General features: G+C 35.1%; 1 protein-coding gene across 1 annotated transcript; it reads left to right on the top strand.

Annotated features, from left to right (window-relative positions):
- Positions 1-3,179: 3,179 nt before the first annotated feature.
- On the top strand, positions 3,180-12,409 carry LOC128246298 (RNA demethylase ALKBH5-like). The gene is made up of 4 exons (XM_052964492.1): positions 3,180-3,910; positions 4,887-4,967; positions 8,068-8,172; positions 8,489-12,409. The coding sequence occupies exons 1-4, from the start codon at positions 3,192-3,194 to the stop codon at positions 8,718-8,720; spliced, it is 1,137 nt and encodes a 378-aa protein (XP_052820452.1). The 5' UTR covers positions 3,180-3,191; the 3' UTR covers positions 8,721-12,409.
- Positions 12,410-13,300: the final 891 nt, after the last annotated feature.

The raw sequence follows: 13,300 nt of genomic DNA, 5'->3' as shown, positions 1-13,300 counted from the left end.
TAATGGAATGCATCTCCAATTTCATTACAAGTGCATAAATTACATTTTCTATCATTTCTATCAATGCCAAGCCATCTACCCTTTTCAATTGGCAGGTGGTTGTTACATAGTCTGAAATCTACAAGAGGTTGAATGAGGTTATCATGTACATTAATATAACAATTTTCAAGCCTAAATTCAGACTTATATATTCCATAATTAATACATTTGGATGAACTAACAATATCACTGTTCCAGTGCTGTCTGTACTGGTCTTTTAATGAAGTTTCAACTAAGTTTAACAAAGCATATTTAGATCCTGGAAAGTATTGACTTTGCCATATATAACTCAGACCACAAGCATCAAGTATCGATTTAACATTGCTAAACCATCCATACTGATGGCCATTAACAGAGAAATCTTTATACAAGTATTTATACAAAACAGATGACAAATTGTAATTGTAATGAGTTAGTTTATACCAAAAACCTATTATGCGTTTTTTTAACATAATGCTTAATGGGTATCGACCAAGATCACCATATAACATAATATGTGGTGTACTTTTTTAACATTCAAAATATGCTTCAAAAAGTCTGTATGGACTTTTTCTATAAGGTTAAGATCACCGTAGCCCCACACTTCACATGAATAAAGTAATATTGGTACAACAGTATTGTCAAATAGTTTAAGTTGACAGTCTATAGGCAAACATAAATTTCTTATCTTAACATACAAACAGTATATGGCTTTTCTAGCTTGTTCTACAACATGCTTTTTACAATTAACTAAATGTCTATTTTTAGAGAATGTAACACCCAGGTATTTAAATGTATCTACGACCTCAAACTGCTTATTATTTACAATAATATTTCTATTTCGTCTTGGTTTATCTCCAAACACCATTACTTTTGTTTTTTGAACATTAATATCTAGTTTCCATATATTACAATAGTCATCAAAATTCTTTAATGTACATATCAATTCTTGCTCAGATTTTGCAAATATTACAGTATCATCAGCATACAATAGAACTATTAATTTCAGGTATATATCTAAGTCAACATCAGTAATGTCAATACATGGTGTGCTTTTGTTCAACATATAGTTTTCTAGGTCATTTAAAAACAAGGAAAATAGTATCGGTGATAGATTTTCACCCTGTCTAACACGACTTATCTTAGAACCATATTAGCTAAGTCGATCAACCTTGGTTCAAATCAATATTATTTTGTTTTTAATCAAAAGATCATCTCATTGTAGTCGACTTCAAGTTATAGTCATTACTTTGATATGAAACAGTAACCGAATGCAAAATGTAAAACTTTTATTGAAAGGATGAAAGCAATAGTTAGTTGATACTATGGTAGTGATAATAAGAAATGCGCAAATGATTGTAAATTTCACCACGTGATGACTGATCGATATTGACCACATGTGGTGGTATATTATTATAAGAAGTGGTCACACGTTCAATGTGTCGCAAAGTTCGCTATTTTTATAAATGCTTGTCAAATTTCATGCAGCTCAGATGCCCAAACGTGGTTAAACTGTTATCAGCACACATATAGGTGGTTAAACGTAAACAATTAGACCATGAAAACACCTGAACAATGAACAAAGCGTCAGAAAATTAAAATGTAGCTAATCGAATAAATTTGCAGAAAAACTTTTTTTCAAGATATTGTAAAACGGATTCTGACGAAATTATAGTCTAATGGTCAATATTCTATGATGTGTGTGCTTGTTTACAGAGCTCCGCCGTTGAGATGTGGTTTCTCACCAGCACAGTTGTAAATAGGCAAACAGCTGAGATCCGCTATGCCCACTATCAAGGAAAACGACACACCCAAAATGCCTGACCATGATAGTGCCAATGACTTTCTATTTAAACAGAGACAGAACGACAAGAGGTTTGATAAGAACGCCAGGCATTTACAGCCAATTAAGATTGTTGGTTCAGTCAGAATAAGGTTAGGTAGACAATGATGGAAACAGGCAACTTGTATTGGTAAACACAGTCAATGGTCATTTCTGTTGAAACTCCGGATGGTGGTTAATCAAGAAGAAATATAGTAAGTATAAGTAAATGAAACCCACTCGGTTGCAAATGATAATTTAGGAATTTAACAAGATCCAATTTATCTCCAGTAAAAAAATCACTTCCATCGGTAAGGAAATGTATAATTATCATGGGAACCATGCAGTCTTAATTTTACTCCAGAATCATCTCCAAGCAAACAGATATAAGTTCAAGACCCAAAACCATATATCACACGGTGTGGTTTATTTATCACGCCAAAGGTTATTGCTTCAGTGTAATTGCTTTTGATAAACAAAATGTCAAATAAGTCAGGGATCAAGTTCCTTTATCTGTTTCTATAAGAAATGTGTTTTTGCAACTTGATATAAAGACAATTAACACAGCCGTGTGCTGATAAATTTTGAAAGAAAAGGTCTATTTGTTATGAAGGCAGAACAATTAACACAGCCTTGTGCTGATAAATATTTTGAAAGAAAAGATCTATTTGTTATGAAGATAGAAAAATCACAGTTGGAATATCAGTGGGATATATCAAAAGTTCCATTTTTCACGTAAAAAAGATCACTTGCATTAACTATATGCCTAACCTAATCTTAAAGACCCCTTCTTGAAAATCACCCCTTATATAAAAAAGTCGACCGATACATATTATTTTTATCGACATTTTTTAAAACTTGAATCAGATCCGCCTTTGTCTTCTGTACACGACAATTCGGATTCGTTATTGCTTGTTTCTTTTGACTAAGTTTAAGCTTACACATCTCTGACCATTCTTGAAGTTCTTTTTTGTACAATTTCAATTGCCATGTGGTCCTTCTTGTAATTTGGAGACCATAGAGGCGATCCATACTCCAAATCATCCTCCGGCACCCAAGCGTATTCATAACCTACCCTGGGATTGCCGAGGATGACTCCAAATGTGGTCTTACCATGGTTTTGTACTTCATAAGGAAAAACTGATAATTTAATTCTTTATATGAGGCCCAATTTCTATTAGATATGTTAATTTTCCCGCTAATACAATCATTGAATATTGTAGCTTTGTCAAGGATGACACCGAATCCTATTCTTTTATAACTTTTTCAATTATGGTGCATGTTAACCTTTTTGCTACTATATTTTCTTTGGAGTCAAACGAAATGGGAAGTAATTCCGGGAAAAACAGCAATGGCGACCAAAAGCAAGGATTTGCGTGAAAAACTAAAAACAGATGTCCCAACAAGGCGACAGTACAGAAAGAAGCGATTTTCTGACACTAGCGATGAGAGTGAAGTTGAAGAAGTACCTATAAAAACCATAAAGAAGGAACGCAAACCCCGGCATGACTTAAAAGAGGAAACCGGCGAAGTGGTTGACGAAGCCAAGAAAACACAGAGTGGAATCACACAGCGAAGGCTCTTTTCCGAGGAACAGTGCGAGCTCATAGAAAAGAAAATTGATGAAGTGGTTCATATTGCACATAGAGGTGTTTACAAAGAACATACAGTTGACAGAGCACCCCTAAGATACAAGTATTTCTTTGGAGAGGGTTACACATACGGTTCTCAGTTAGAAAAGAAAGGTCCTGGTATGGAGAGACTTTATCCAAAAGGAGAGGTTGACGACATCCCACAGTGGATTAATGATCTGGTCATAAAGCCCATTGAAAATGCAGGACTGGTTCCAAAGGGATTTGTAAATAGTGCTGTTATAAATGACTACATGCCTGGAGGATGTATTGTATCTCATATTGATCCACCTCATATTTTTGACCGACCAATTATATCGGTATCTTTTTTCAGTGACAGTGCCTTGTCATTTGGATGCAAGTTTTCTTTTAGGCCTATTCGTACAACAAAGCCTGTGTATGTTCTACCCATTGACAGGGGATGTGTGACTTTGTTGGGGTTAATATTCTTTTTTCATTTCATCAGCTTATTGTAACCAAAATTTAAGAGTAACATATATAATATTGTTTCCTATTTTAGGCATATTTGAAAAATAAGGAGGGCTCTTCTACTCATGTTTGTGTCTAGTTCAAGTTTTTAGCAAATTAGGGATCCCCGAAGGGACACCACCAGTTGAAACACAGTGTCCCTTTGTTCTATGTGTTAGTTTGGGCTGTAATATACCTTTTTTTTACAAAAAATCACATATTTTGTGTTGAATGGCTCTTAAGATTTTCAGTTTAGTTATTTAAAAGAACATTTACAATATAACTTGACACTTTCAGCCAATAAAATTGCAGATTATTAATCAATAATCAAATGCTTAAAAAATCATTAAGAATTTAAACTTTCATGGATGTTTAAAGGTCTGCCTACTGCCACTCATCAGACACAAACTCCCTTTGTCATATTTAGAGTCGACAATGTGTCAGCCAGAGGTTGTATTTTAAGTAAGTTAGATGTTCTGAAGTAAAATCTTAATAATTAAGAATTGGCAAAGTTAGCGTAGCAAACAAACCCTTCTTCCACCTACTTATTTCACATGAAGCAGTTTTAATCATTTAAAATAGTGAGAATTGTAATTTGTCAATATTTTGCATGTTGTGTTTTTTTGAAGTTCAGGGCCATCAGACCAGTTAACTTATGGTGCCTAATTGATTTGATATTGACATTTACATATTTTATCAATCATGCTTGGTAGTTAGTAATAAATCTCATAGACAAAGTGGAGTATAGTCGAGCATCCTGTTTTGCAACAAATTAATGCATTTATGTTTGTTTTTGTTAAGCTAAATACTTAATTAAAAAGAAGTACTTTCATTAATACATCAAGGTGGCTTTATATGAGCTTTTCCATTGAAGATTAGCAGAAGATTAGAACAAGATATTCTTTTCAATCATCATACGTTTGTTGATAATATCATTTGTTTTTCAGTGGATATGCTGCAGATGGTATCACACATTGTATAAGACCACAAGATGTTGTAGAAAGAAGGGCCGTCATCATATTGCGCAAGTGAGTTTGTAGATGTCTAAAAGACTGAACTTATTGCTTATTCACTACAGTACATGCAACTAGTTTTGTTTTTCTTTACTAATTATGCCCCCCTTCAAAGAAGAGGGGTATATTGATTTGCACATGTCGGTGTCGGTCCGTCGGTAGACCAAAGCTTGTCCGAGTGATAACTCAACAATTCCTGGACGTTTGGTCATCAAACTTGACATGAATGTTGGGCCTGACCTGTAGATGACCCCTATTGATTTTAGGGCGCATCGGGTCAAAGGTCAAGGTCACAGTGACCTTTAATGGTAAAATAATTTTAAGGCTTGTTCGAGTGATTTCTCAACAATGCCTAGACCTATGGTCATCAAACTTGATATGGAAGTTGGGCCTGACCTGTAGATGCCCCCTATTGTTTTTGGGGGTCATCAGGCCAAAGGTCAAGGTCACAGTGACCTGCTCGACAATGCCTGCACCAGGGTTCTCAATAAGTTTTGGTTAAACCGTCTCAAATAGTGAAGTAACCGACCAGCTTCTTCTTATTCTACTGAAAATTAATTTAGTTTTCCAAATCTTAACCGGCCCTATTGCCATTTGAACTGTGCATTTTGGCGGGCAGCCGGTTCTTATTGAGAACACTGCCTGCACCCATGGCCCTCAAACTTGACTAGGAGGTTGGGCCAGACCAGTAGATGACCCCTATTGATTTTTGGGGTCAAAGGTCAAGGTCACAGTGACCTTGAAAGCAAACTACAATTCCTGGACCTATGGTCATCAAACTTTACATGAAGGTTGGGCCTGACTACTAGATGACCCCTCTTGACTTTGGGCCAAGGTCAAGGTCACAGTAACCTGTAACGCAAAAAAGTTATTAAATCTTCTCCCAGTGATATCTCAACAATGCCTTAACCTATGATTACCTAACTTGATATGGAAGTTGGGCCTGACCAGTAGTTGACCCTTATTGATTTTAGGAGTCATCCGGTCAAAGGTCAAGGTCACAGTGACCTTGAACGAAAAAAGCTTGTCTGTGTGATAACTTGTCAATGCCTGCACCCGTGGCCCTCAAACTTGACATTTAGATTTTTGGTGACCAGCTGATGACTCCTATGGATTTTGAGGTCGTAAAGTCAAAGGTCATGGTCGTAACACACTCTATTGTCACACTTTGATTGGTCATAATCTTATAACTGCCTCAACAGCATCCAATGTCAGTGAAAAATCAGCTGTCATTTCGATCCATCCATATTTCATTCAATTGTCCAAATAATCCTGACAACATGGCACTCAGGGGGGGGGGGGGGGGGCATAATGTTTGACAAACATCTCTTGTTGCATGTAGGTTTGCAAAATGTCAATTGGTTGATTAGCTGGTAGCTAGGTTGCCGTTGACCAGTATATGAAACCCAGTTGTTTTTAAATTCAGTTGGTCAAAGGTCAAGTTCACATTTTTACCTGGGACCATGAAACTTCGGTGGTAGTTTGCCCTTGATCAGTAGATGACCTATTTGTTTTTAAGTCAATAGGTCAAGGGCATGGCAAACAGTCATAGGAAAAGAAATGTCAGCACAATAACTAGAGAACAGTTTGACTTTGGGCAATTAAATTTCAGTGGTAGTTTACCTTCAACTAGTAGATGACCCCTGTTTCTTATTCTAACTTATTAGTCAAAGGTCACAGTCAACCGTCTTAGGAAACCTTGACTACACAATAACAAGAAGTTGTGTGACCTTGCACCATAAGACTTTAATGTAAGGTTGCCCTTGACTTGTAGATGACCCCTATTGTTTTTGAGGTTAGTTAGTCAAAGACCACAGTCAACATTCTTGGGATAACTTTTTCCAAACAATAACTTTAGTGGTAGGTTGCCTTTGACCTGTAGATGACCCTTCTGTTTAGAGGTCAAAGGTCATGGTTAACACTGTTAAGAAAACTTAATCAGCACAAGAACTAAAAAATAACAGTTTGAATAAGAAAGATAATTTTTCAGTGATATGTTGCCCTTGACCAGTATGTGAGCCTGAATTGAGGTCAGTGGGTAAAAGTCTTGAAAATCGTTGCCTGCACTGTTTGAACTAGGCCTATGGAACTTATGTAACTTGCAGGTAGCAATTAACAAGCATATACACCCTATTGATTTTAAGATCAGGAGGTCAAAGGCCATATTCACTGTCAGTTCTTTTATGAAAACTTTGTGGACACAAAATTTTGAGAACTGTTATACCTAGGACCATCAGTCCATAGTGGTTGTTTGTCTTTGGACATCCATTGTTTATAAGTTCGGTAGGCCCAAGGTTAAAGTCACTTAAGACATTTTTATGAAATTTAACCTCGTAGCCCTACAAATAACGTGAGGATGGTCTGACATAGGACAGTCCGACTATGAAACTTCAGTAGTAGGTGCAGGGTGTCAATTGATTAATTGTCATGGACTGTTGTTAATAATTCTTCAAGCTATACCTTGTAGATTCATCTTCAAAAAACTTGTCTTCTTTGGTCTGTATGATTGTCCATAACTTGTAAACAGTCATGTTTTGGTAACCATAAACATTTTTTATTTACTGAACATTTATAAATATGTAATCTTGACTCAAATAATGGCGTCAGCTCCACAACCATGATCAATCTCACAGATGTGGCCAAAGTGTTCTGTACACCAATTTATTTTCTGATAAAATTATTATTTGATAAAAAAGAGGGATACTTTAAGAATGTTGTTACAGCATATCAAGCTTAAACAAGTATAGCAAATGATTATTAATAATTTTAAATATTTTGGTATGGGCCTGTAAAATTCATGTTTGTTTGTTCTTGTTTTATTTTTTTTAACAGTTATTTTTTATCAGACGACAACCTTTTAAGTCTGTTTATGACGTCATCTGATAAACAAGATCTTGAAAACTGGGGAAAGAACTTGATTCTTGAAAAATCCTTGAATGTTTTCTTGGTTGTTCTGTATGAACTAGAAAGACTAGTGACATCATCATCAGTCACTTTTGTGGGGACATTTCAGAAATTGGTCACATTTGAGAGATTGGCCACAGTTGTGTCATAGATTTGAGTTTTTCATATGTATTAAAGCATACATTACCCCAGGAATAATGTATGATTGCAGAGTTTGTGATGATGCCCCACGACTAGACCCAGTAACCAGCACACAGATACGGCCAGCATATGATGCAAGAAAGAGACGAAGACCACAGTCATCTGACTCAAACAGGTTGGTGTCAGATATGTCATTTTTCAGTCCTTTGTAAGTGGGCATGTTAACACTTTATATATTTACCTCCTTCATCATCTCTTTAAGAAACTGTTTGGTATTTCAAAAACTGATCAGGGAGTAAAGTTTTTTTTCCAAATGTATGATGCCTTTGATTCTTGGATCACTTACAAGGAACACTGCCTGGATCTACACAGCCATTCACACATATGTATTGCAATGCAGAATGCCCAAATTACAATGACCTAATGTTGTTATCTAACCTTACTTTTTACTTTAGTATTGAAATTGTTCATGACTTTTCCTATTTCGACAGTTCTGGAAGTGATGTTGACCACAGGTCTCACAGGCACTCCAGCCACAAGAAGACGCGACATTCCTTTCCCATGTCTGGTTCCCACTTCCAGCATGACAACAGAGGTGGTGGTGACTACCGGAACCGTAGGGAGGAACATGTACACAGGTCACGACATTCACGTAGTCACCGTTCTGCTTCCCCTCAACATCACAGATATGGACGACGGGAAGTGAAATATACTGTTAGATAGATACTTGGTACAGTACTCGTATCTTCAGAATATACGGTTAGGTGGATATATGATACAGTACTCATTAGAATACACTAAGGGTTGATACATCAGAATAAAATGTTAGGTAGATGCATGCTACAGTACTCTATAATCAGATTATACTGTTAGGGAGCATGGTACAGTGCACTACCCGTATATACTGTAACGTAGATAAATGGTACAGTGCTCTATTGTCAGAATGTACTTTAAGGTAGAAACATGGTACATTGCTCTATCATCAGAATGTACTGTCCGGTAGATGCATGTAACAGTGCTCTATTGTCAGAATGTACTGTAAGGTAGAAACATGGTACAGTGCTCTATCATCAGAATGTTCTGTCAGGTAGATGCATGATACAGTGCCCTATCATCAATGTACTGCAAGGTAGAAACATGGTACAGTGCTCTATCATCAGAATGTACTGTTAGGTAGAAACATGGTACAGTGCTTTACCATCAGAATGCACTGTAAGGTAGATGCATGATACAGTGCTCTATCATCAGAATATATGTACAGTGCTTTATCACCAGAATGTACTGTTAGATAGATGCATGGTACAGTGCTCTATCATCAGAATATATGTACAGTGCTCTATCATCAGAATGTACTGTAACAGGGTTGCCAGCGGACTTGAAAAGTCAGGGAAATTGGGTATTTTTTCAAGGTCAGGGAATTGTCAGGGAATTTTGAAATTTGGTCAGTGAAAAATGAAAATCCTGAAAAGTCAGGGAAAAGTCAGGGAAAAATTATTTCAAAGGTCGAAAAATATACGCATTGAAGGTCTTTCTTGGCTATGGCAGTCTTTAGGCATTTAATATTTGACTTTATCACTCTCACAGTTAAGCATTAAATTCAAATAACAGTAAACTGTGATATTAAGAAGCATTATATGTTAACTTAGTGATTATAATACCCATTATTTAACTTAGAACATCATTCAGCCTAAAGACTGAAAGGCTTTGCAACCCTTGCCTCCAGAGCTGACTAATACGTAATTTCTGTTGTATTGTAGGAATATAACACCAGAAAAGAGAATTTACCTGACATTATATTCTAATCTATAGATTATTATCCTTGTTTCAGGTGTTGCGGTTTCTTTATATCATCTAATAAAGGGATTTGATGGCAGATAATATAATTAAATTACTCTGTTTCAGGCTCTTCCTTGTTAGCATGACAAATTAACAAATATGAGTTCAAAACAGACATCTTTCAATAATAACTGGCTTACGGACACAGAGTTTAAGTGTTGGGTAGGAAAAGACCCAAACAATGTGCTTACTTACACTTACTTACCATACTCATTCAAAGTCTTTAATTTTATAGTGATTATTTCATGATATGCCAAAATGAGCCCTATGTTCTTGTTTTCATGCTAATGTTTCACATGTTTCACTGACCAACAGTCACACTGTGTTTGAATAGAAATAGTTAAGAATAGTAGAACACTATGTTTGAATCATTACTTTGATGTACAATGTAAATGTTTTATATTTTGGAAAATAAATACAAGTTTACATGCAAAAATATAATGGGAGGATTGGACGGCTATAGGGGAGGTCAGGAGGCCGTTTATGTGTTTGACGATTTTGGTCAGTGAAAAACATGAATTGGTCAGTGAAAAGTCAGGGAAAAGTCAGGGAATTTTATTTCACCAAAGTGCTGGCAACCCTGTGTAAGGTAGATGCATGATACAGTGCTCTATCATCAGAATATACTGTCAGGTAGATGCATGGTACAATGCTCTATCATCAGAATGCACTGTAAGGTAGATGCATGGTACAGTGCTCTATCATCAGATTGCGCTGTAAGGTAGATGCATGATACAGTACTCTATCATCAGAATATACTGTCAGGTAGATGCATGGTACAGTTATCTATCATCAGAATATACTGTTAGGTTGATAAATGGTAGATACATGATACAGTGCTCTATCATGCGAATACTATGAGTACGATGTATACTGTTATATTACTTTTTCAAAATGTTACCCTGTTTTTTCACTGTTTCTTTAAGTTATTTCTTCAGGCATTAAAACAGTTTTAGCTGAATTGAAATTTCATTTTGTTTGTTTACAATTGTTTTCTGCATATACATATTCAATGGTTTTGAGAAAAGCTTTTACCGGTATGTACAAACTAGTGTAAATATTCTTTATCAATGTGTTTCCAGTTGTTGAGATTGAAATTTTGGCATTGTGTAGATTATGTACAATAGTTACATGTTGTATTTGTTATGAAACTAGTCATTGCTAACATCACATGATCGAATGAATGACACTTGCCCACCTTTAATACTTATGTACAATCTTTACTCCATTTACATGTTTCTGGCTCATATATATTTTTGTCCCAGCTTGTATGTTTGTATCAATTATGATGTACCAGCTTTTTCAATATTAAAATAAAGAAGAAATCCAGGTTGCAGATCCAACTTTATTATAATCAATCAGATAAATAGATTAGTGCATTTAATAGCTTGAAAAACAAATAGGGTACAGTGCCATGTTAAGAAATTTGCACTAAGATAGTGTCGTGATTGTTGTAGCCTTGGAAAGCAATGCTGCTGTGTGGAGTACATATTATTAAAACAGTGCTTTTTGTTTTATATAAATTCGTTATTGTTTTAATTGGTTTTATGCGATGAAGGTTCCTAAGCAATGTTTTGTAAAAAAAAAATGTGTTACAATTCAGGAAGGCAACTGATTTTGCATATATTTTGTTTAACAGTTTCACACAAATAATGATTCAAGTTCTGGTTGGTTTATTAGTATCATATTAAACCTGTTGCTCTTTGTTGTTGCTTTGTTAGTGATTGAGTGAAAACTTTGAACACGTTTTAAAACAATCTTTTTTGTTGCATTCAGGTTCACCAGCATTTTTTTTTGTCAATAGTCAAATGTCTTGCATTCTTCTGATATTTGTTCATTTGTATTTTGCCAATGTTAAAAAAAATCAGGGGCGTAGCTGGGATGGAATCAATGTGTAGGCTGAATTCTATTTTCAGATTTTTTTGACTGTATAATTTCAGAGGTGCGTTTTGGCTTATATTTGGTACAAATCAGAATGTTTCATAGACCATATATATCATGAAATATTACTTAGATTTAAGTCTCGTGACTTGAATAAATTTGACAGCAACTGAAAATTGATATTGTATTGTTAACTAAGACACTTTCGCTGGCTATTTTCCACTTGAGGTTTGTTTCCTTCATTTACATAATAATATTGTTGAATTAAATATATGCTAAACAATATGCTTTAACCCGCGAGTATTTTTATACCTTATAAATGTTTGTTTTTTGGAAATCTGTAGGCTGTGGCCTATAGGAAGCTACGCCCCTGATAATGATTGATTTGATTACCTCTTGTTTTCTCATGTTCAGTTAATATATTTTAAGTATCTCGATGAATGAAAACCCAGACTTAGTTTTTCAAGGTTCTTGCCAGACAACCTTCATTCAGAGAGAGGGAATGCTATTAGCTTGTAACTATCTCCTAGTGATGATTTATGTATAATATGTGTTGTTTTAATGTATCTTCATGAAATAGATCATGCTAATACTAACATTCATTCACCAAAAATTTACTCTTTATCTGATTGAACTTGTTTTGTTTAAGTTGTTAAGCGTTATTGTTCTTTGGTAAATAAAAAAGTATTTCTGAAGGAATTTGTTTTTAACAATTTGTGTGCTCAATTTGATATCTTATGCTAACTCTGTGTCATTAGTGTGCTTAATATGTGTTTAATATAGTGTGTGTATACCACGTGATAAATTACGTCATAAATGCTACGTCAGAAGGGAACATTTTGCTTTCGATGATGACTTTAAACAAAGATAACTTTTGATTTGGCCTAAAAAAAAATATGTCCGTTTCGGGTAACCCGACCCTACCTATAAAAATGCGCCGACCCTAACTATGTTTTTTTCCGTTTCTGAGCAAAAAAAATATTCGTTAGCGAATAGAGAGTTACGAAGGGCGGATAAATGCAGATTTTAATCAGAATTATTGTTTAGGCCACACCAAATTGATATTTCCGCTCCTATTTTTTTGAAAATGTAAAAAAAATATTTTTATTTTTTTTGTGCGCCCGCACCTCCATTTTGATCGCCAAGCAGATTTTGTTCAGGTAATAATTTATTAAAAGGCTAAAAATAATCAAGTATAGTTTTTCTACGCTAGTTTTCGTGTTTTTGTAAAGGGAAGTTACCGATGCGTAGTGTTTTTATACTGTATATCGATCGGTTTAGCATGGGTTTCAATAAATTCAATCAAAATGGCGGCTTCCGGTATAAACAATGTGGCTCGAAGTTTGGAAATAAAATCTTATTTTTGACTATATTTAATTAAATTGTCCATTAGAGGTTCAGTTCAAGATGGCATTAAAATGGGTTTAAGGGCAATTATTTTGGAAATTCTTTCTTATTTATATTGAATATAAGGAAAAATATATTTTTCGCTTTTCGCTCGCTTCCGTTTTTATGAAAACTGACAAACTTTTTTTTTTCGCTCGCTCGCTCCAATTTTTTTGGCAAAAATCCGAGGAACTAAACAT

The sequence above is a fragment of the Mya arenaria genome, chromosome 2 (assembly GCF_026914265.1).
Source record: "Mya arenaria isolate MELC-2E11 chromosome 2, ASM2691426v1".
NCBI classification, from domain to species: Eukaryota; Metazoa; Mollusca; class Bivalvia; order Myida; family Myidae; genus Mya; species Mya arenaria.
Note: the sequence above shows the minus strand (reverse complement) of the source record. Positions and strands in the feature narration are given on the sequence as shown.

Excerpts from the sequence above, each read along its gene's own strand:
- LOC128246298 (XM_052964492.1), top strand. The coding sequence starts at position 3,192 with ATGGCGACCAAAAGCAAGGATTTGCGTGAAAAACTAAAAACAGATGTC. Across the intron at positions 3,911-4,886 it reads GGATGTGTGACTTTGTTGGG|TGGATATGCTGCAGATGGTA; the intron begins GTTAATATTCTT and ends TTTGTTTTTCAG. Across the intron at positions 4,968-8,067 it reads GCCGTCATCATATTGCGCAA|AGTTTGTGATGATGCCCCAC; the intron begins GTGAGTTTGTAG and ends GTATGATTGCAG.